Source organism: Typopeltis vanoorti, chromosome 2 (genome assembly GCF_054136105.1).
Source record: "Typopeltis vanoorti isolate ZY-2024b chromosome 2, IOZ_Tvanoo_1.0, whole genome shotgun sequence".
In the NCBI taxonomy this organism is placed as follows: Eukaryota; Metazoa; Arthropoda; class Arachnida; order Uropygi; family Thelyphonidae; genus Typopeltis; species Typopeltis vanoorti.
In genome coordinates, this window is record NC_143550.1 from 101,093,953 (window position 1) to 101,119,396 (window position 25,444).

Consider the following 25,444-nt stretch of genomic DNA (forward strand, 5'->3'; position numbering starts at 1 on the left):
CTGAAGAAAAAACGGCCAAGATTGGCACACAGAAAAGTGCTCTTTCATCAAGCCAATGCACACATATCAGCCATCGCAATGCCAAAATTGCACGATTTGAGGTTGCCCTGTGTGACTTCTTCTAGTTCCCAAACTTAAAAATTGGGATCGATGGGAAAATTTTTTCTTCAAACAAGAATGTTAACAAGACTGTCAATGACTATTTTGCACAATTTGACAAATCCTATTTTTTAGATGGGATGAAAAAATTGGAAACTCGCTGAACCAAATGTGTAGACCTCAATGGAGACTATGTTGAGAAATAAAGATGATTTTTTCAAAAAAAATGTGTTTAACTTATTTTTTTACAAAACGTTTCAAACAACCCTCGTATTGGTGAGATTATGCTAGAAGAAACTGATCAGGCTAGGGCTCTTCGAAATTTAGTAAATAGGAAGTTCAAGGGCCATATAGCAAAGATTACAAATAGAAATGAGATGATTTTAATTATGGCAGTACAGAATGAAGAGATAGCATTTGAGAATAAGGAAAATGAATTTCTTGAGTTCTTGAGAGACAACTTCTCAGGCAGCATGTAAAGGAGGGCATGTGAGGATTAAGAGTTTTAGATCTAATCATTTCATCAGAGGATATAATTGTGAGTGGAGTTTCATATTTTCCTCCAGTTGGTGAGAGTGTTCATAAAGTGATCACCTGGGTTGCGGCTAGTCATATGCAGACTTCTGGGAGGAAAGGATATATGTGGAAGTACAGGGTGTCCCATTAGTTCCTAGATATTTCAATAATTCAAAAAAATTAGAAAAAATTGGTATATTAGAGTGCTGTTTGCATGAAAGTGAATCACAAGGAGGGGAATTCTTTTCGGTGGGAAGAAAAAATTTACTTCAAATTTTCACTGATAGAGGACACTGCATAATATGCATTATTTGCAAATATGTGCAGATGAGTTCTATAAAACGTAGGGTGTACTCCTGACAGCTTGTAATGAATGTGTGCAAATTCCCATTCATTGGGGGTGAACAGAATTGTTTTTGTGAAAAGAAAAATTTGTTGCTCTGATGCTTACTTTGGTAGTGTGATGATTATGTACCATGAAAGATGCAGAATAATAACATTTTCGCTATGCCTGTGATTCTTGCAGCTTCCCATGCACTGCTTTACACTGATTGTTGATTGTGCCACTAGGGCATTCATTTGCAATACCCCAATGTAGGTATGGGCTTTGGATAACACGTCTGCATGTTTGAGGGCGATTTGACAAATTTCCAGTTTTCTCAAAATGTATTAAAGACTGTATTCTGGCAGGAGTGATAGGACCTCGACCTTTCTTCATTCTTTTCTGTGTTCGAAACTTTCATAACACTTCCACTACCGATTCCCCACTTATGTAAGGCAACTTCACTAACAATATCTTATCCACCAAAGTAAGCATCACAGCAACAAATTTTTCTTTTCACAAAAACAATTCTGTTCACCCCAGTGACTAGGAATTTGCATTCATTCATTACAAGCTGTCAGCAGTACACCTTGTGTTTTATAGAACTCTCAATTGCAGGTACATGCAAATAATGCATTTTATTCAGTGCCCCATATCGGTAAAAATTGGAAGTAAATTTTTTCGTCCCACCAAAAAAATTCCCCCTCCTTGAAATTCACTTTCATGCAAACCGTGCTCTAATATACCAATTTTTCTAATTTTTATGAATTATTGAAATATCTAGGAACTTATAGGACACCCCTGTACAAGATCACAGATTACTACAAGCACAGGAAATAGCTTGAAGCTATACCATGGAATGAGGAGTTGAGATTTTAGGAAATAAATGCTGCTTGGGAACTGACAAAGAAATACATAACAGCATCAATGTGTAAATGTATTCTGAAGGTCAAAAGGCTGAATAAGGTAGGCATAAAGTAGGATGAATGAGGGGTTTAAGCATAAAATCAGGAAAAAGAAGGCACTTTGGAAGGAATACAAGATAAATAATGGTAATAATCACTTACATGAAGAGTATAAGGACCAACCCAGGAGAGTGACTCAATTAGTAAGAATAACGAAAGTACAGAATCAGTAGAAATTAGCAAATCAGGTGAAGAAAAACTTACAGAGATTTTAGATGTGTGGCAAGTAGAAGAAAGAATGATTATGGTAAGATGATGTTAATAGATGAAAATGATAGATTGGTAACTGATGTTGAGGTATTCAGTGATCAATTTACAAGTGTGTGTTCCATCCTCAACAAGGTGAAATTATGAGAAACTGAAGTGTAGAGGACATAGGAGAGAGAGAGAATGGCTTAACTGCGACTGAGCAGAAGGTATTTGAGGAAATAAATAACCTTGATGTCAATGAGGTGATAGGATTTGATGACATATCACCATGCATCTTGTGCAGCCTTATTAAACTAAAAATCCACAAGAAGAAGATGATGTGGAAAGAATATTATGAGAGAATAAGAGTGAGAGGAATTATGAAATATATAAAGCTCAGGCCTAAAACGGAGTATGAAAAGAAATTGGCCATGCAAGCTAAAGGCAATCCAAAAGAATTTTATCGTTATGTCGCACGCAAAAGAAAGAATGAATGTGGAAGAATAACTTTATTGAATGCAGATGGTATAGGAGTGTCGGAAGCAAAGGAGATTGTTGAGTTTTGCTAAGATATATCAACCAGGTTTATGTAGCATGGTGCTACTGCTACGTTGGATGAAGAGTTAAAGGTTCATGAAAATGAGGTTGAAAAGCTCTTGCATAACCTGAATAAGAATTTGTCAATAGGAACAGATGGAATATCTGCCCGTTTGTTAAAGGAATGTTTAGATGAATTGGCTAGGCCATTCACACATTTGTATAACTTGAGTCTCAGCTCAGGAATGATATCACAGGAATGGAAGGAATGTATGATAGTTCCATTGCACAAGGGTGGTGCAAAAACTGATGTGTCTTACTACCAACCTATTAGTATCTCTGGTGTGGTAGTGAATATTTTAGAGAAGTTGATAAGAACTCGCATACAGAAATGGGTAGACAAGCATTCTATATCTGCACAGCATGGGTTTACTAAAGGAAGGTCATGTTTTAGCAATTTGCTCATATTTTATAACAATGTTATGGCCGAGTTGGATAAAGGGAATGGATACACTATAATAATGTTAGATTTTTTCTAAGGCATTTGATAGGATACCACATGATAGGCTGTTGTGTAAACTGGAGAATATGGGATTGGAACATAATCTATTGACTTAGATCAGGGGATGGTTGACAAACCAGATATCAAAAAGTGGTATACAGTGGGTGTGAATCTGCCAGATTTAAGGGTAACCAGTGGTGTACCTCAGGGTTCAGTCCTTGGGCCATTATTGTTCAATCTATACATTAATGACATCAAGCAGGGTCTATCATCAGATTTGTAATTGTTTGCTGATGATGCGTAGATAGGCAGGGCAATCAGCGATGCTACTGATATTTAACAATTACAAAATGATTTGAATAGACTGGAAATTGGGCAAACGAAAATGGCTATCAGTTTAATGTTAGTAAGTATAAAATCGTGCACTTTGGCATGATTAGAGTTCCAGCAGCATATTATATTAGCAGGGTTATGCTACAAGAAACTGAAGAGGCAAGGGATCTTGGTGGATAAGAATTTAAAGTTCAAAGGTCACATAGCAAAAGTTGCAATTACAACTCAGAGTATAATTGCTATGTTGAAGCAAACCTTGACATGTAAGGATAAGGAAGTAATTTTGCCTCTTAATAAGGCTTTGATAAGACCGCGTGGAATTACTGTGCGCAGATTTGGTATCCCAGGTTCTAAGGGGGATAAAGAAGCTGTGGAAAGGGTGCAAAGAAGAGTTACAAAGATTATATCTGGATTATGGGATTTAGATTATGAGGACAGATTTTTTTTTCTTTTTTTTTTTATGTTGGGCCCATATACAGGAGGTTGGCTGGTCAACCTATAGTACGTTAGTACCGTATATGGGTGATGGGTTGTGAAAGGAGAAACTTGTTTACATTTGATTTGAACGCCTGTATATTGTATTCCTTGGGAAATATGTCAGGGGGAAGACTGTTCCACAGTACTGCAGTAGCAGGGATGAATGAGGAGGAGAAGAAACCTGTTCTGTGGGTTTCGAGGTGTACTGTAAAAGGATGTTGGACGGCAGCTGTAAATGTTCCAATGGGATTAGTACAGGGTGGGGGAATTATTGATGCTGTTTCAGATGAACCTTTCCCGTGAAAGTATTTTATAGAATATACAGATTGCAGAGACCAAGTATCTATGTGAAAGTGGTGGGGGGGGGGAGCGAGTTGGTGAGGGATGGGTCATTTATTAGTCTAATTGCTCTCCTCTGTATTGAGTCAAACATTTTGAGGGAGCTTTTTGGAGCCCCCACTCCAGATGTGAGAGCAGTATTCGAGAGCTGGGCGGATTTGTGACTTGTATAGTGCTAACAGCTGTTTAGAGGTGAAGTAGTGTCTTGAGCAAATGAGAAAACCTAGTTTTTTGGAAGCTGAGGATGCAATGGTTGTGATGTGTTTATGCCAGGAGAAGCTTGATGTCAAGGTAATTCCGAGATGAGAAATTTCGTCTTGTCTGTGAATTTGAGTGTTATCGAAAACAATGCTGGGGGAAAACGGTTCTTTTTTGTGAGAAATAAGACAGAACTGGGTTTTAATAGTGTTGAAGTTGACAAGGTTGTCTGAGCCCCATCAGAGGATGGCTTGGAGGTCGGAATTAAGGGCAGTGGTGGTTGATGTTCTGTGGGTTGAAGTAAGTTGTGTAGGGTAGGGTTTGTCAAATGAAAGGGAGGAATGTAGTGTGCTGTCATCTGCAAAACTGTGTATTGGGTTAGAGGTTAACTGAAGTAGGTCATTGATATATAGAAGGAAGAGGGTCGGTGAGAGAACTGAGCCTTGAGGGACCCCGGCATTAGTTGGATGGTGAAAGGATAGGGAGCCGTCTACCATTACACATAGTGTGCATCCAGACAGGAAGCTGGCAATCCATCTGCAGAAGTCCTGAGGCAGTCCAAATGATGGGAGTTTGCTTAGTAAGCCTTTGCCAGACTCAGTCAAAGGTTTTGGAGATATCAAGTGCAACTACTTGGGATTCGCTGAATTTCTCCATAGCATTTGTCCAGTGATGGGTGAATTCAGATTGCGAGTATGTGGATTACAGACTCTAGTTAATAGGAGAAAGAGGAGTGATATGATAGAGGTCTATAAACTTTTGAATGGGTGTTATAGCATTTCAACTGATGAAATTTTTGGTTATATGGAAGGTGGGGAGAGAACACGGGGGGGCATCCATGGAAGTTAAAATTATTTGCAGTTAAGAAAGGGGTAAGAGGTAGGTTTTTCTCCCAGAGAGCAGTGAGTGATTGGAATAATTTGCCCTTACGGGTAGTGAGTGCATCTAGTGTGAATGAATTCAAGGATAGGTATGATCGCTGGATTGGGTAATTTACAGCCTCCCTTGATGAGTCCTTGACTCCCTGGAGGTCTCAGATAATAATAATAATAATAATCTTAAGGAAATGTTCCAGGGAATTGGAAGTAGCATTGGTATGCCTATTTAATAAGAGTCTTACAACAGCACAGGTTTCAAGAGAGTGAAAAGGAGATAAAATTGTTCCACTGTATAAAGGTAGTGATAAGATTGTGGCTACAAATTATATATGCCAATCGGTATGGGTTTTTTAAAGGGAGATCATGTTTTACTAACTTATTTATATACTATAAAAAGGTGACAAATGTCTTGGAGAGATATGCATATACAATGGTATATTTAGATTTTGCAAAAGCTTTATTAGCTGACACACTAAAAGCTGTTAAATAAATTCAAACAGAGGGGACTGGATAACAGATTTCTGAGTTGGATCAGTGATTGGCTGTTAGATGGGTATCAGAAAATTTATGGGGATGCAGTATCCTGAAAGAGGAAGGTCTCTAGTTGTGTGCTGCAAGGGTCAGTTTTGAGACTATTGTTGTTTGATTTGTATATTAATGATATTGGGATGGGTTTATGCTGGTTATATGCAGCTGTTTGCGGATGATGCAAAATTGGGGAGAATAATGCAGAGTCAAGCAGATGTTATGGCCTTGCAGGAGGACTTAAATTGATTGCATGAATAAGCAGGTAAGTGGAAATATCAGATCAGTGTTTCAAAGTATAATATTTGAAATATGGTAAGCAACGATGCAATGAAAAATATACACTTGGTGGGGAAACTTTAAATGGAGTAGAAGAGATGAGAGATCTGGGAATGGAGGTGGATAAGGACCTGAAATTCAGGGTCCATATTGCACAAGTTGTGAAGACTTCACATCGGATGATGGCAATGATGCAGAGGACCCTGACATGCAGAAATAGAGAGGTCATAATGCCACTGTATAAGGCCTGATCAAGGCCTCATATGGATTGTTTTGCACAGATTTGGTCATTGGGTTTTCCTGGTGAGGAGGATGTGTTAGAAAGGATGCAGAGAAAATTCACAAATGTGATCAGCAGTCTTCGGAATGTAGAGTACAAGGAAAGATTGAGAAAATGTAAACTGCAAAGTCTTATCAATAGGAGGAAGGGGGGTATGATCGAGAGATATAAGCTAGTCAGGGGTTCTTATCAGGTTGACATGGAAGAGATTTTTCATATAATAGGAGTTGAGGTTTTTCATATAATGAGGTTGGTGAGTGGAATGCATTGCTTGAGTGTGTTGTGAATGTAAACACATTGAATCAGTTTAAGGCACAGTTGGATGAGCTTTGTGTGTGATAGTGTGAACCTCCCATAATGACCCCTGACTCCAAGGAGGTCAGATGTTTTTTTTTTTTAAACATTTTATTATGTCTCAGTATAATTTACATACAATAATAATATTTACAATATTTACAATAAGGATTATACAGAATTTTTGAATTTAGAATATACATAATAATAATAATAATAATAATAATAATTTATTTATTTATTATTATTATTATTTTTTTATGTCTCAGATGAATTACATACATAGTTGCTGTAGTAATTATATATATATAATATTCATAACGCATTACAATTGTGTATAACAGATACTTGCAAGTTAATAATTTTCTTCCTCGAAGCTTAGCAGAGCTTATCTGAGGAAGATAATAGATGATAGAGGGTGGTGGTGGTTTCATGGTTATGTTCCTATACTGGTCACAAGCCAGGTGTTGATTTTACTGTTTGTTGGTACGTGCTTGGAAGACTTCGATTGCTATTACAGTTTAACTTTTTTTTTTTTTTGCAAATAGGGTAGGATTTAGACAGGTGTGTTTGTTTCTTTGTGTTCTTGTAGTGATAGTTTTTGAGAAGGGGGGGTTGTCATAGGTTTGTGTGTGTGTGCATGTGTGGTGGGGGAGAGAGAAACAGGAATTGCTCTAATTTTCATTCTCGCTATAATATTTATATAGTGCCTGTTTCAGCTCTCTGTATGTTACTAGGTTTTTGTTGTCGAACTGCAGTTTGTTTATCATGTCAGGTACATAGAAGTTTCGGGTGGCTTTGCCGTAGTGATTGTTGTACTTATATGTTATGTAGTTTGTTGACTGTGGTCTTGTTATTTGATATGTCGTTCTGGTTACTCTATATGTTGGGCGGTAGTAGTGTTTTAACATGACTGTGTAGTGGCATAAGTGTTTCACCTTAAATATTTTGTGTTTTGTCCGTGCTTCCTGCGTTGGTCGATTGGTAGAGCCTCTGCTACTAATGGCTCGGTTAAGTAAGTTTGAGCGCGGTTAGTAGTTGGAAGGGGACTAAACGTTCGATGCTGTCGGCACACTCTCCCTCGATGAGTCTTTGGACTCCCTGGAGGTGTCAAAATAATAATAATAATAATAATAATAAGAGTGGGTTGTTCCCAGAATATCAGTTTTATCATTTTATCTTGCAATCATTGTAGCCTGTTAAGTCTGTAGTCGGCGCAGAATGAGAATAATGTGATTACATATCTTAAAATGTTTTCACATAATGCTTTATAGATTAGTATTTTTATGTGGGTTGGGGCAATGTCTTTTAATCTGTATAGTTTGCTTGCTATTATCCTAAGCTTGGTATGTAGGTAGTTTATGGCTATTCCAACTTTGATTAGCATCGAAGTGAAGTCCAAGATAGCGTGTTGTTTTCACGGTGTGATGGTTGTGATTTTAGGTTCTGCACTTTGTGTATAGGAGGATGAATGTTTGATAGTGAGATATTTAGTTTCTATGGGCAGGGTTTGGGGGGTTTTTGAATATCATTATCTTTGTTTTTCCAGGGTTTATATATATGGCATTTTCGGTTAACCAGTTAGTGATTTGATCGATGTCGTGTTGCATATTTTTGTAAGCGATATTTGCATTGTTGTGAATGGATACTATGGCAGTGTCGTCTGCATACTGGAAGATTTTACTTTTTAGGGGGAGTTGGCTTATGTCGTGGGTGTATATGTTAAATAGAATGGGAGATAGGACAGCTCCTTGTGGTACTCCACAGGTTACATGTACCTCTTTGCTGTATGCTGCTCCTATACGTGTGATGTGCTTTCTGTTTTTCGTGTATGCTTTAAACCACTGGAGTAGATGACCTCCAATTCCGATATGGGTAAGTTTCATTAACAAGGTTTTATGTGTTAGTGTGTCAAATGCTTTTGTTAGGTCAATGAACACTACTAATGTTATTCTGTTTTTATCCAATGCAGCATTTATTAGATCTGTGAAATCTTCCAGGAGTGTTGCTGTTCCTTTATTTTTTTGAAAGCCATATTGTGTTTTGGGTATGATTTGAAATTTTTCAACGTATGTGGAGAGTTTCTGATGTACAATGCGCTCCATGATTTGATTGATTACAGACAGCGTGGCGATAGGTCTGTAATTATTTATTATGTTTCTTTTTCCCTGTTTGTGTATGGGTGTGATTAATGCAGTCTTCAGTGTTTCAGGTATGTGTCCCGTTTCGAAGATTTTATTTAACAGTTTTTGTATAACTGGAAGTAGGTCGGTTGAGTGTTTCTTGATGTCTTTTTGTCTGATTCTGTCTATCCTTGGTCCTTTGTTAGGATTAATTTGTTGAATTGCCAGTGATAGTTCTTCTTTAGTTACTGTGGGGAACCACATCGACTGAGTTGCTCGTGGACCTAGTGTAGAATGTTCGATTGTGTGAGGAAAGGTTGTTTCTTGTAGCTTTTGGACAGAGTTCACGAAGTGCTGATTAAAGTTGTTTGCCAACTGTTTGAGGGATTTGGGATCGCAGGCAAAGCTGTGTTTTATTGTTTCTGAAGCAGTGGTTCTGTGTATATTGTCCAGAATTTCATTAGTCAGGTGCCAGGTTTCCTTTATTCATTCTGAGCTGTTGTTAATTTGTTGCTGTAATAGTTTCTTTTTGCTGTTCTAATCTTGGTTGTTAGGAGATTCCATTTTCTTTTGTATTCAGCTTTTAAAGCGATATTGTTCGGCGACTTCTTAAGTTGTTTCCATAGGACATCTTTTCTTTGTATGTCTGTTAGTATGTTGTCTGTTATCCATGGATTTTGTTTCGTTCGGGGGTGTATTTTTATTTTTGTTAATGCTTTTATATATATTTTGTTAAATGCAAGTTTAAGATTATTATATACAGCTTCAGCAGAGTCTAAAGATGCTATCTGCATCCAGTCTGTTTTTCTGATTTCATCGTTCACTATTGCTTCGTTTACAATGCTATGATACCGTTTTGTAGTCTCAGTGATTTTTATGGGTTCTGGTTCAGTGTGTAACTGCAATGCTCTGAAATAATGGTCTGCCAGTTTGCATGTTATGACGGCTGCTGTGTGGCTGTTTGGAGGGGCCCTTATATTTATATGATCAATGCAGGTTGAGGTTGTTGTGTTTCCGACTATCTCTTCTCGTGTATATGACTGTATGGATGGGGTTATGTTATATGACGATAATAGGTCTAGGTATTGTTCTGTGTTGTTATTTATGTTCCTAATGTTTATATTAATGTCTCCTATTATTATCAAGTATTTTGAGGTGCCTACTTTCGTGGCTGAAAGCCATCTGTTTAGTTCTTCTAGGAATTTTGTGGTGCATAAGTTGGGTAGTCTGTATATTGCGTTTAATATCAGGAAGTTTTCTTGTCTGATGTTTTTAATTTCGATGCATATGTTTTCTGCGTATTCTAATTTATAGTTTATTTCTGTTACTTCTAGTTTATGTTTGGTAAATATTATTATACCACCGCCTCGTTTTGTTTGTCTGCAGTGTTTATGTTGTTGGAAGTGTGGCATTTGGTAGGATGATGCCTCTTCGTTTGTCGTAGATATTTCAGTCAGTATTAAAATGTCTATTTCGTCTATATCTTCCTTCAGATAAGCTTGCAGGGTCAGCCAGTATTTTGAATGCTTCTGATGTGGATGTGGAGAATAGATAGTCCTTTTTTGGAGATTGTCAGTTGTTTCCATTCAGAATGTGGCAATTATCATGTTCCAGGGTGATTACGTCTGCTTGATGGTCTGCATTCATGTTGGTTGGTGTGCTGTTCCTTTTTTACGAGTTGTCAATGTTCCTTTCAATGTGACAGCCTGTTGAGGTCATCTACGGATTTTATTTCAATTTTTTTTGCATCTTGTGTCTTTCTAAGGAATATTTTGCTATAAGGAATATTAAGGAAAATATTGGGGTATCGTCGTGGTCTCCTTTCAGATCCTTGACTACTGGATTTTTAATCCTGCTAGCTTTTATGAGTATAGTTTTTGTTAGGCTGTTGGTGAGTCGCACTACGATGGGAGAAGGACGGGTATTATTTTCACTTTTCCTTTTTTGTGGTAACCGATGCATTGACTGGATGTCTCTTGATTCAATCAGAGAGCTGATTTTTTGGCTTAGTTGTATTACAGTGTCTCTTAGAAGTTCCGTAGCTATTTCTAGGAGACCATTTATGAGGAGATCATTTTTGTGCTGCTGTTGGTTTGAGAGCTCGTACTGTTGCTTTAAAGAGGTTAGTTCTTGCCGTAGGTCCGTTGTCTCTTTAATTAAATTATGTTGTCTTTCAGTTAGCTCTTTGACGAAGTTTTTAATTTTTCTAACGGTCTGTAACATACCTTCTACCAAGTTATTATTAAATTTAATAAATTCCTCATATTGGTTGAATTTTTCTGTAATTTGTGCGGTATGTTTTTGAAATAGTTCTCCAACAAAATCGATTAAACAGTCTTTTAGGTTTTGTAATCTATTTTCAAGTAATGCATTTAAAGTTGGCTCACCTGGGTTTCCATTGTTGTTGTCTTTGTTTTTAATTCCCTCTGTTGTTGATAGCTGTTTACTGCCTGCGGTTGTTTTCTGCATTGGCTGTTTACTGCCTGCAGTTGTTTTCTGCATTGGCTGTTTTCTGCCTGCGGTCGAAGGCGACATTCCTTTGTTGTCTCTGCAATGGGGACACTTCCACTCGTCACGATTCTTGTTTGATTTTCGCTGCCAAGTAGCCTCAGACAATCCTGAACATAGAAAATGCATGTTTCTTTGGCAGTTCCTACATGTTACGTGGTTTTCTTCCCCTGTTAGGTCTTTTTGGCATTTGTAGCACTCCATATTTCTTGTTTGACGATCTTGCTGTAATTTCTAATATGGCGTCTTCCTTTGTTCTCTTCTCGCATAGTTGACCAACGTATACTTCGAACTTTGAATACTTATATTTTACTTATTACTTAACAGATACTTACAGTTTTTACATCTATATGTTCGTCTTGAAGAACGGAGTTCACTGATGTACTTTAAATTTTAATTCACAAGAAAAGATCTACTTTGCAACTTAAAATATGGGAGCATCGAAATAGCGTGCTTGCTGCTAAAGCGCCCTCTTTGTTAATATTATTAACATTTTATTACATTTTAACAAATTTTAACATTTTAACATTTTAACAAGTTAATGTTAATAATAATAATAATAATAATAATAATAATAATAATAATAATAATTCAGAGGATAATCCCAATGCTGAAATATGCACCTCTTTACAAGGCCTTGATAAGACCTCTTGGAGAATTGTGTGCAGGTCTGGTCTCCTGGTTTCCGTGGTGATTCTGATACAGTGGAGAGAGTACAAAGGAGAGTTATAAATGATATCAGGATTGTGGAATACTGATAATGAAGACAGATTCAGAAGTTGTAGACTGCAGGCACCAGCAACCAGGAGGAAGAGGGGTGATATGTTTGAGATGTGCATACTTCTGATAGAGTCATATGGGATTTCAGTAGATGGAAATTTTCATTTTATGGAGGGTGGGGAAGCAACGCGAGGGCATGTTTGGAAGTTGAGACTGAATGCTGTCAAGAAGGGAGTAAGGGCTAGATTTTTCTCTCACAGAGAAAAATCTAGCCCTTACTGGTGGATGATTGGAATAGATTGCCACTGAATGTGGCACCTGAAAATAGTGTGAATGAATTCAAGAACAGATATGATAGCTAGTGCAGCCAGTATGTAGCATCCCTCAATGAGTCCCTAACTTCCTGGAAGTCTCTCTTAATAATAATAAGAAGAAGAAGAAAGTATCTTTATGCACAAAGTACTGCTTATATATGCTTATGTATAATAGGATGAAAAAAAATTTCTTATTAAATATCATGTAATAAACATAAAATGATTAAAAATAAAAATTTACCTGATATAATTTGATAATATGCGGATGGTTGAGCAGTTTCATTATCTGGATTTCTCGGTATACCTTTTCTAGATTGACTTTATTCAACTGACTTTTGTCTATAATTTTAATGGCTACCTGAGTAAAAAAATAAATAAAGACAGAAACTTATTAACTTTCAATCTTAAAAATAATGAATTCTGGTAGATAGGCTTATAGTTTGGTTACTCATAACTATTAATTTTTCAGGAAATAACAACGTATACTAAAATATTAATTATAAAAGACTTGAATTAATACTTTTGTATATTTTTGCAACGTTACATTGCCATCATCAGGAATCACACAAAAAAAATAATATTGATCACAGGCACTAACACTGTGCAAATGAGTCTGAAGAAAGGCAGCAGAAGTCTGGCCTAGAGTCCTAAACAGTGTCTCCTAGTGGGTTAAATTGGATAGTCTTAGCCATTGGGTTGACTATCTTAGAATACATATGTTTCCGAAAATTTGGGGCAGTCTCATGCACCCAAATTTGTTGAGGTTTGGAAAGTTTTTCAGGTTAATCTGCCTCAGTCCTGAAACTTTCCAAACCTCAACACGTGACACTTTCCAGTGATGCTACTTCAGTGATGGTCAAAATCAGCCTGCATTGTCACTCTCACCAGAATGCATTGATATTATACATGCCTGAGAAGGCAGTGTATACTGTGCATTATAGGATACAAATAACTTGATATTATTATTGCACACTCCATGGAGTCGGTGGATAAAGATGGCTTAGTAGTAAAGATAAGTGACACACAAGATTTTTTTTTAATATCAACTCCACATATGAGAAGTCACAAAACCTATAACACAACACTTCAATATCTGCTTAAGTGGTTAGAAAGAAAGAAGGAATCTGTTAGCATGTTAAATGAAAAGCTTGGGGATGTATTGAGAAAAATGGTATGAGGATGGCAATTCCAAAAACACAGAGGTAGATGGAATAAAGGAAGGAGGTGCAAAGTTAGTTTAATGAGAGTGGAATTAAACTCTGTATTCACCGGCAGCTACTCCTGTTCTTACATGATTACAGGAAAATGGAGAAATTGCAGTAGCAAGTTAGGAGGAGCAGTGCATCTCTGGACATATATCATATAAAGGTGTGGAGACCTATGCTGTTAATCTTGATACTTTCAGTGCATTTCATTGAGTCCACAATCAAAACCTGGTTAAGAAAACTGTTGTTGTCTGTCTACTACCTTCCACCAGCTGTAATTGGATGAGTCGTTTTTTCCCTTTGGTTATGCATGGAGTCAGAATCGATAGCTACAACTCTTCTGACTTCTCTATTAATGGGTATTTACAACAGCTCTGTTAAATACTGCAATACTGAGCATTTTTAGGAATAAGAGTTTATTTTTATTACTATTATTATTATTATTATTCAGGCCTCCATGGAGTCAAGAGCCTCATCATGGGAGGACCTTCCTAAGAAACACAAAGTCGATCATACCACTCCTTGAACTCATTGACCGTTCTTGCTCTCACCAGTCTATCAGGCCATGCATTCCATGGTTCAACCACCCTCCACGCAAAGAAACCACTTCTCACCCTCTTGCTCACAGCTTCATTTCATAACTTCCAGAGATGGCCCCTTGTCATCGCTCCTTCCTGCTGTTCCACCAAGTGAAAGAACTACCTAGTGTCAACCCTGTAACTGCCTCTCAACGGTTTAAAAGTCTCAAGGAGGGCAATTCCATCATATCTCCACTCCTTCTTCTATCTACCAAACTCTGCAGCCCACATTCCTTCAGCCAATCCTCATAACTAACATTGTACAGTCCTCAAATCATCTTTGTTATCTGCCTCTGTACCCTTTCCACAGTTAACTTATCCCCTTCAAATCTTGGAGACCAAATTTGAGAACAACATCCTAAGTGTGGTCTGATCAGAGTCTTATACAACGGAATGATAACTCTTTTATCTCTGCAGGTCAGTATCCTTCTCAGTATTGCAGCAATCCTCTGGGTTACCTTCACCACCTTTGCAATATGCTCCCTGAATTTCAGTTTTCTATCAATCATCACCCCCCCCAAGACCTCTTGTCTCCCCTACTTCCTCCAGGACAGCTCCTCCAATCAAGTATGCAGCCTCACATCGATAAATCCCAAACTTCAAGACTTGATATTTTGCTGCATTAAACCGACACCCATTCATTTGCCCATCTGTCTAGTTTATTCAATTCCTCTTGCAGGGCTGCCACATCTGTACTATTACTAATAACCCTGCCCAGCTTCACATCATCTGCAAACAACTGAATATTCTCTTGTAATTCATTGACAAAGTCATTGATATGAAGTTTAAACAATACAGGTCCCAGTACTGAGTCCTATGGAACCCCACTTGTAACCTTCTGCCTCCTTGATATTGCCCCACCATACACAACTCTCTGATACCCATCACACAGCCAATCCTGAATCCAGCCGACTAAGTCGACATCTAAATCCATGTGCTGCAACTTAAGTATCAGCTTATCATGTGGTACCCTATTAAATGCCTTTGCAAAATCCAAAAAAAAAATGGCAGTATATGCCTTTCCCTCATCAACTGCACTTGTCACTTTATTATAAAAGGCAATCATATTACTAAAGAAAGAGTGTCCCTTAACAAATCCATGTTGATTCTCACAGATAACATTACCCTCATCTGCCCAATGCTGTATATAGTCCCTCACTAAATTCTCCAAGACCTTAACAACTACTGATGACACACAAACTGGCCTATAATTAGACACTTCCAGTCTGCTACCGCCCTTATGCAGTGGCACTATCTTACCTTCTTTCCATTCCCTGAATACCTTTCCCATAGCCAGACTTTCATTGAAAAGCCAGGTCAACGAAGCTGTCAGCTCTTTAGCACATTCTCTCAAAACCAGTGGTGAAATACCATCCAGTCCTACAGCTTTAACTGAGATCCAGAATACTCAGTATTTGGAACACACTCTCCTCTTGCACCTCTAAACCACAAACCTGCCCAATCCCTCCAGTATTAAAACCTATTTCTCCAGGATGAAATACTCCAATAAAGTGTTCATTGAACAACTCCACTATGTCCTCTGCATCAGTCACTCTATTCCCATTTTTATCCCACAATGTCATTCTTCCACAATCATTTCTCCTCCAACTGGCCACATTGCTAAAATATTTACTAGGATGTCCTTTAGATCTTAATGCCAATCTCTTCTCATATTCCAGTTTAGCCTTCCTCACCATACTCTTATATTCCTGAGTATGGTGAGGAAGGCCTGAGTCTTATATTCTTCATGCATCTGCTCTCCATCCTTCTCCTTATATCTCTTCCATAATCTCTTTGTTCACCTGCAGTTCCTGTTTGATATCGTTTGTCATCCACTTTACACCAAATTGTGTTTTCTTCTTCACTCGTGGAATATAGCTTACTATTGCTGCTAACAAATATTCCTTCACAATTTCCCAAGCATTATTGATATCTTGCCCTTCTAATTCCTCCCTCCATGGAACTGTCCAAGTTGATATCAAAGACTATTATAATCACCCGCCTTATAATTCCATATATGTTACCTTTTCTTTAATACTCCTGCATGTCTATTCATCTTCCAAGTCAAAACCACATCGTCATTTTCTCTCCAACTGGGGGAAGAGGATGTCATCTCAGTTATTATCAGCTCTTCTGATGCTATGACCAAATCCAAAACTCTTTTGGATTTGGTCATAGTTGCCTAAAACATCTGTCTGTCAAGAATTCCAGAAATATATTCCCTTATTACTACATGCATTTTCCTCTTCCCAATTCTTACTACTGTAGTTAAATCTCCCATAACAATCATTCTTCTTGCACTTGCCAAGTTGAACTGCATAAACATCTCCTGCTCCACACCTTCTGTGCTCCTTTACTTGTAGCAAAACCCCACTAAATATCCTGTCTTTCCCACATCTACCTTAAGAAGACGAACCGACTTCAATGATTGGTCCCCTATTTAGTAGGCTAGAGTCACGTTCGTTATCAGAATTAACCAGGCAAATCGCTCCATCAGCTAAGAACGGCCATGCACCACCCACTGAATCAAAAAAGAGCTCTTAATCTGTCAATCCTTCCAGTATCCAGGATGGGTAAGTTTTCCCATGTTGAGTCAAATTAAGCCACAGGCTCCACTCCTGGTGGTGCCCTTCCATCAATTCCTTTAAGTTTCAGCTTTGCAACCATACTTTCCACGTAACAAGAGTTATCTTCAACTAAATCTGCAAGGCTTTGATAAGACCACATCTTTACTAAAGTGCTCAGATAATGTTATTGTGTTTTGTGGAGATGAAGAAACAGTTAAAAATCAAGATAATATCAGCTCTGTGGAACTCTTCATATGAAAATAAACTGAAGGAACGCAGTCATCAAAATTTGAGAAGTAGAAGAAGAAGAAGGAGAGGAGAATATGACATTGTATCTATACTGAAAATCCTCTTACAAGCTTCTGAGGGAATAGTACAGTATAGACAGAAGTACATTTTGAAGCTCAATGCTGGTAGAATGAGAACTCAGCATCCCTGAAAAGTAAGTAAGAGTGTGGTCTGGAAATATGTGAGATCCAGGTTCTTTACATGGCATGTGGTGAATGGATGCAATCAGTTGCCGTGGACATTGCGATTACATTTCTGTAAATTCTTTCAAGAATTCACTGAAGTGAATTCAATAGTTTCAATAGATGTCCAGACCACGGGTTGAAATGGATTTGAACCAAAATAAAATGTTCCTCTCAGACACTTCAAAAGGATTTTTTTTTTCTAATCGCACAAATTAATAATCCCAGATAGAAATTTTTTTGTTATCATGAATTTTATTATCATGTGATAGGATGCCGTGTTGCAGGCCTATTTGTTTGGCAAATTATTGACAAATTGGGCAATCTCAGGTCAACAATCAGTGATACCATACCAAGATGGAAGCACAGAGAGTCAACTGCGAGTGCTACCCACAGTGGACAACCCACGACACTCACCGAATCTGACTGTAGGGTACTAAGTATAGTATGTAAAAACCACCATTTGTCGGCTGACATGTTGAATGTGGAGTTCTGAGCATCAACTGGAACACGAATCTGCACAAAAACACTCAGAAATGAGGCTCACAAGACCCACATTACCAAACCAACATGCTGCATCTTCAGTGGTGCTAAAATATACAGTGGGACGTGGAAGCTTGGAAAGCTGTGTTATGATGCAATATCAAGCAGATGAAAGGATGTGGGCGTGGTGGATTCCAGTGAACATCTCTTACCAGAATGGAAGAGATGTTCATAAACCCCCACCAATGAAATTGAGGTGGTGGTGTGATGGTATGGTCCTGTTTTTTCTGGTTTGGCCTGGACCTCTGTTTGCGGTGCCACGAACATCAAACACCAAGAAGTATCTGAACATTGTGGACAATTCGATGCTTTCTACTTTGTGGCATTTCTATGGAACTGACCATTGTCTCTTTCAGCAAGACAGTGCACTATGTCATATGGCTGCTGCTCTAACTGCATGTTTTGTGGATATCAACACCACCACCACCATACTTGACTGGCTTCCACAGAGCCCTGATGAATCCTAATGAACATCTGTGGGATGAACTGGAGCATCAGGTGAGATCAAGGGATGTCCACCCCACAACGGTCCAGAAACTCATTACATGATTGCAGGAAGAATAGCCAAAAATTACTGTTTTGACCTCCATCATATGCTTTGTGGAAAGTATGTCCCCATAGGATTGCTGCAGTCATCACAGTGAAAGGAGGTCCTAAATCTTATTAAGGTGGGTGCCGTGGCTATTTATTCTTCACACTATGGTGTCCATTGACTTCTTTCAAATCAGTGTATCTTAAAGTTTGGGAGAATGCTTCGTGGCCATTGCTGACTCTGAAAAATAGCCTTTCTGAACTGTAATGAATTCTATATAGTAAATTGGTTTTCTTCCATCCAGTGCTGTGCGAAGGTAGTCTGCCAGTCCTGACTTACCATAATAATTTTAGTGAATGTATTTCTTATGTTCTTCCAGGTGGATGTTAACAGAGCTTCCTGTCTGTTCATCTAAGTTGGGGTCACAGGGAACTTTGTACACTCCAATATACAGGATATTCTAGCAGATGGAGTTTTGTTGTTAGAAGAGTGGATTAAAGGTGCTAATTTAAGGTATTATTTCTGGGAAAATTTCCATGTTACTCCTCTAAATAAATATTAATTTTTATGGCTATTTTTGCCTATTTTTGTTTAGGAGTAGTCTTTTTTTTATGTTATTGGCTTTTTACTCAATTTTTAGGGCATTACTGATGTTTTAAAAACAGACACTTCCACGTAACGGTATTATGCATCTAATGGCCATTACCAATGCCATCCTATGGCTAAATTACTTTCCAGAAAGGTGGAAACTTGCAGATGTCTTCCTAATTCCAAAACCTGGAAAAAATACACAATTTCCACAGAACTATCGTCCCATCAGCCTACTATCATGTGTAGGCAAGATAGTAGATGGAAGCGCAGAGATGAGAACTCTGTGCTTCCATGATGATAGCCAAATTCAAGAGGAGCAGAAAACGACCACATAATACAAGATGACCAATTCAGCTTTAGGAAACAGCATTCCACAACTCTCCAAATATACAGAATGACTGAATACATCACCCAAGGATATGAATGGCACCAACACTCTTCTTGGACATAATTCAAGCATTCGACAGAATTTGGCATTATGGACTAATTTTCAAGCAACATCGAGTAGGAATCCCATACCACTAGTTCTACTCATCAATCATATCTGAGCAACAGAAAATTTAAGATAAAAATCAATGGAATCAGATCCACTGAAAGAAGAGTCATGGCTGGATCAGGGGCATAGCTAGAGGGGGGGGGGGGGGGGGCAGTCCACCCCGGGTGGCACTTTGAACACTTTGAACCGTTTTGAACTTTTGAAGTTGATTCTAAAATACAGTCTGGAGGAATCATGTCCAAATATTGTAATACTACTGTGAATTTTCCTCACAATTGCTGTAAGTGTTGCTAGTTGTGAGAGGAGTTTTTCTAAATTAAAATTAATTAAGAATTACCTACATTACATTACTATGAAATAGACTTCGCCAGTGTCATCGACGATTTTGCTAACAGAAAAGCAAGAAAAATATCATTTTAGAATGTTGGAATTAAAGTTTTACTTCAAAAATAAACATAGTGTTTTAATTTATTTCCCTATACATCATTCTGACTTTTTGTAGTATTTTTAATGTGTATTGAGAGGGTGACAAACTCAGGGACCGCTCCAGCTCCATGACATGGCAGATCTCCCCAAGTTGTCCCCATCAGTCACTTCCCTCTATGCCAATGACATAATTATCATAGTCAGGTCCCTCCATCTGCATCTGGCCATAAACAAGCTGCAGATAGCAATCAATGAATTAGAGAATTGTTACAATGAATGGCGTATCTCAATTAACCCAGGGAAAAGCTCCACAGTACTATTCACTAGACATAAAGCAGAACCAAACACAACCATACAAATGTTTGGAAAATTCATCCCTGGGCACAACTCAGTCAAATATCTAGGAGTTTAGGCATTTATCAAGCTATTTCCTGTCCACTAAAGCCAATCAGACCATAGCACAGCTATATCCATTCTTGAATAGGAACAGCTTCCTAAACATAAACAACAAAATTCTCCTCTACAAATCAGTGATAAGACCTCAACTAACTTATGCCTCACCAGCCTGGGGACACATGACCAAAAGTAACATCCACACATTACAAACGATCCAGAACAAATGCCTGAGAATGGCGTTTAATGCCCCTTGGTTCATCAGAAACTTCCAACCACACCGAGAAGCCAACCTGCCAGATATCAAGACCTACATGATAGGCATTGCAGAAAAATTCTTCACAGTCACAGATAATTACCCAAATCAGCTAATTTGACAGGCAGCTGACTACAAATCCTCAGATCATTTCAGACATAGAAAACTGAAATCCTTTATTGCAAGAGAAAGCTGATACAGCATAAAATGCTCACAAAGAGCAGGTAAATTACACACAACAATCCCCTCACCCACAAACTAAAACTCGGATAAAGGGATGAAGAGTCAAGGACTCACTCCATCATCCAAAGAAGTTCCCAGTTCTCATCTTGGTATATCATCTGGGTCCCACTATGACATTTATTAATGCTCATCACTGGGTTTGTTTACTTCTTGGGGAGTAGAGAGGTTCTATTTGGTGGTGAGCTTTTGCCTATTACTGGGTAAACCACCACTGAGTTTCCTGTCCTGGAGTGCTGAATTTAATAATGATATTTTTGAGGTCACTCAGTGAGATTTAGTAGGTCACTCAGAGTTTTTCAAGAGGTATTCCCCTTAAAATTACCTCAATAAATGTTTGAAACAGGTCTGAGTAATGGTCATTCCCATGCTGTATAGCATTATACGCCCGGGGGGGGCAGTCCTAAAAGAAGTAGTGCCAGGGCTCTACCTTTGAAACAAAAATCCAGAGCACGAAGTGTGGCATTATTTTTAGTATTATTATTGTGATGGCTATATGGCAGAGAAATTGCCGTGTTTTCTGAAACGAAAATGACAAGAGCAGCAAGCTGTATTTTTTGACCAAAAGCTGGAAATGCATTATAAGTCTCATTATTATAATTCTTATAATTTATTATAATGAATTTAAAAATTTTGATAGTTTTAAAAAAGTACCAGGGCAAAACCCTGCTGCGCCCTGGCCTGACTACACCCCTGATTATACGTCTAAAGATATGCGCCTTGCATTTTGAGATACTAAGGCAATTATTGTGAAGTTATTGGCCTCTATATACAAGTAACCCAGTTGAGAAGTTACTTCACGTGCAAAAACTTTGTTAGCTTACACTTGGATAATGGAAACCAATAATATAATTTCTTGACATCTTTAACTTAACGTGATGGCTACAGTGTCTGCCATATTCTCTGCCAGAAATCTTTGAAATCATCAGTAGCTAATGTTACGTCTTGTCTTCGTCCCTTTTATGTTAATATATATTCTGCAGTTTCTATTATCTATCACTTTAGGACATCAGCTATTCCGTTGCCGACAAATTTATAATTGTTTAAAACGACTGCGCCAGCCGGCAACTGAATTCTGATATGCAATTAAACAACTCAAAATATTAAAGGGATCATGTGATTTGTAGTCGTGGTCCACCCCTTTTCTTATGGCAATGGATTCTCCCTTTACTTATGCAGGTCCGAAAGTTTAATAAGTGGTAATTCAAATCTCAGAAAACGACAGACTCATGAACTTTGGGTTAAAGAAATACATTTATTTTAAACACTTGCATATATATATATTATGTAATAATTTCAATACTATAGAGTCTGAACTCCTCCCCTTTTGAGTTAAGATATCCAAAATTTCTACTCCTAAATTTAATCTAACAATCCCACACTCTCTTTTGTGTTACTATGTTCAGACTCGGTTAATCCATGCAGAGTTACTCAGTTCCCACATATAAAAACAATACATGCACATAGTTATATACAATCCTTGTGTAGAGCATATCAGACGTATTCCGTCTTGTAATTTAACATGGGATAATATTCTTATTTATGCTCAGGCTTCATCCTCCCCCAACTTAGTTAATATTCAAGCTAATTTCTAACATAATATCTTAAGTGTTTCTTCCAAATAAACAGTTCGAAGGTTTGGTTCCTTTCCCAGCATAAGCTTAGAGTGGCACTAGCTTATTTGACATAGACATGTTAGTCCAAAAACAGTCCTTTAGGCACTATATGAAAGTTAAATGTGTGTAGCTCCCTAATTCCTTGGTTTCTATGCCTTCTTTGGTTACTATTCAAAATGAGTATGAAAACTTGTACATTACCATTTTGTCTTTTCACGGAGTTGCCGAGACTTCCTTGATTACGCTTCCGCGTTTTCTCACCACATATTCTCATGGCATTTGCGACTTACTTCTATCATTTTCGAAAGGTTCCGTTTTCGATGACTACACGTTGGCATAACTAACCAACAGCTCTTTACTGGAATTCCGACCTCATTCCTTCGGTAACTATACTCAGCATGGCACATACAGCAACCGGGAGATTGTTGCTGGGTACCGGCAGAGGGCTTCCGCAGCTATCCAGGACTTGGATCAGGAATGCAGGAACAGAAAACAAGAGAGCGATTGATGCAAGACGTTGCTGACTATAAGGGTGAAGCAAAATGCTTTTATAATCCCTGCTATCTGATAAGGATTGCTGTGTGAGGAAAAGTTTATGAGCTAAGTGCTCTGCCTGAGTGGCTGTGATTTAAAGATCTTCATTTGGAAGTAGGATGGCCTTGAGTCTCCTATATTTTGAGAAGTCAGTTTCATCATAATTTGCTGCTTGTTGCACTAATTCATTTGGATGTGAAGAGGATGCTGAGAAGAACTTTACTGCTGAAGACTGCAGGAAAGAGTAGATATAGGGGATATTTGTATTCCGGTGGAGTTGGACATTTCTGACATACCACAGTGCGTTTAAGATCATGCGTAGACATTTGTTTTGCACTCTCTGCAGTTTGAGGATATTTGTACTTGAGGTGTGGCTCCTGGCAGGGGATGCATAAGTAATAATGGGTTGAATCATCAACTGATAAAGGAGCAGTTTTATTTTGGTATCCAGCTTGCTATTCCTATTGATAAGAGGGTAAAGCTGTGCAATGACTCTTGATGCTTTTGTACATGAGGCTTTTATATGTGAACTGAAGGTTAGTTTTCTGTCCACCCAGATATTTGGCTTCTGCTATCCATGGAATCTCGGTATTATATAGGAAGATGTCATCTTTGGGAGATACTGAGTTTTTAGTGAAGAGCATGGTGATATTCTTCTGAGGGTTTACTTGCAATCTCCATTCCGAGAACCAGTGCTCTAATCTCTGCAGGTTTTCTTGCAGTTTCTTGGTGACAAGGTGCGGTTTAATAGATCTGGCTAGTATAGCTGTGTCGTCTGCGTATAGGGCAATGATGGATGACATTGGATTGTGCAGAATGTCTGCCATGTAAATCGTGAAAAGTATCGGTGCCAGTAGGGACCCTTGAGGAACTCCTGCCAAGATGCGTCGCTGGGTAGATAATATATCATTTAGTTTGACTTGCATTCGTCTGTCACTAAGAAATGACTTTATAATTTGAACTAGATCTAATGGAATGCCAGCTAAAATCAACTTGTATAGTAGTCCAAAGTGCCATAATTTGTCGAACGCCTTTTCTAAGTCAAGAAAAACTGCTTCCATGTATTGGTGCCAATTGTAACTTGTGATAATGAATTCTCTTAGTCTATGAATTTGTTGGGTGGTACTGTGAAATTGGCAAAAACCAAACTGTTCTGAAGGGAAGGATGTTTAATTTTTTTACTGAAAGTTGAATTCTGGAAAGGATAGCTTTTTCTGCTATTTTGCCCAAATTAGAAATCAGACTTATGAGACGATAACTTTGAGGTTGCTGAGGATCCTTGCCAGGGGAGAGCGATTGAATCTCGCGCCGGGCCTTATATTGTAAATGCGAGCACCCTCTCTCGATGACTACGTCATGCTCATAGCGGCGGCCGATTGGTCACCGCAACTCCGAACTGTTTTGACATGGCTCTAATACGTATATCATCTTATATACATCTAATAATAACATTTCAGTACTGATACATAATTTTCCCTTGTTAATATTTACACAGACATTACCAACTTTAATTATGGACTTCTCAAAATCACTTAATATCTACAACTAAAGATGGTTAGATATTATTAGACATACTTCTGAGTGAGCATATGTACACTATCTTTTTAGCTTTTCTTCTGGAGGCATAAGTATGTCCTTATCCTTAGATCTAATCGTTACCGTATGTTGGGTCGGAAGCAGGATGACTCACCAATAGTGAATCAGCACTTTTTCCGACACAACACTAAGAATTCAGCTATCAATGAAAATTGGCTGCCTGGTAATAATATTAGCTGATAATAATAATCATCAAAGAATCAAATCAGCTAACGACTTTTATTCCTGTATAGGGAATAACCAAGGCCATTTTAGCCTTATCTAACTTTTGGAGATTGAAGGGGGGGGGGGAATTCAATCTTCCACGGTAACCAATCAGAGATAGCTGGCCCAAGACTATCATAATTAAGCATGGCACCTGGCGAAGAGAGGCGACTGACAAGTGCCGCCATCTCGTGGTCCCTAATTCTAACACTATGTTTACTGTCTGAAAATAATGTGGGTTCTACGATCGATGTTCTTGAGTTTAAGGGAGAAAAAACCCGCTTGGCTGTGCCAGAGATCGACTAACTCGGCAACCAGTCTAAAAAAAGGCTTAGTAAAACTTCCTCTAATCAGAGACTAGAATCGAACCTATGACGATCTCTCTTTTCGGCGATTGGGCGCCGTGGAAGGCACATGTCATCTCCACTGAGCTACACAGGCGCTCATCATTACCATAACCACCCCCCCCCAAAAAAAAAAAAAGTTAGAGCAAAAACAATTATATCTAACTCACTATTTTGAACAAGAAGGAGTTAGAGGATATGATAATGATGATAATAATAACAATAATAATAAAATTCTGATCAATCCTAAATCCATAACGGTTTTGGTGAAGTCTGGGATTAGTATCATCTTTTCCATGACCATTAAGCTGTTTTACAGTAGGGAGTGATTCGCATACTTTTTACTACGGCGAAACTCCTAAAATATTTTTTCATACACTGAGGAACCCTCAATTTATATAAACATATAAATGTTCATACAAACAGATTCTGCAATCCAATTCTAAGCCAACTGT

General features: G+C 38.1%; 1 protein-coding gene across 1 annotated transcript in view; it reads right to left on the reverse strand.

The window, feature by feature from the left end:
* The window catches only part of LOC150109293 (serine/threonine-protein kinase SIK2-like), a 279,608-nt gene that overhangs the window by 231,790 nt on the left and 22,374 nt on the right, over positions 1-25,444 (reverse strand). The window contains exon 2 of the mRNA XM_090407035.1: positions 12,640-12,756. Within this exon, the coding sequence (XP_090263161.1) occupies positions 12,640-12,756 (117 nt within the window). The remainder of the gene's footprint in view (positions 1-12,639; positions 12,757-25,444) is intronic.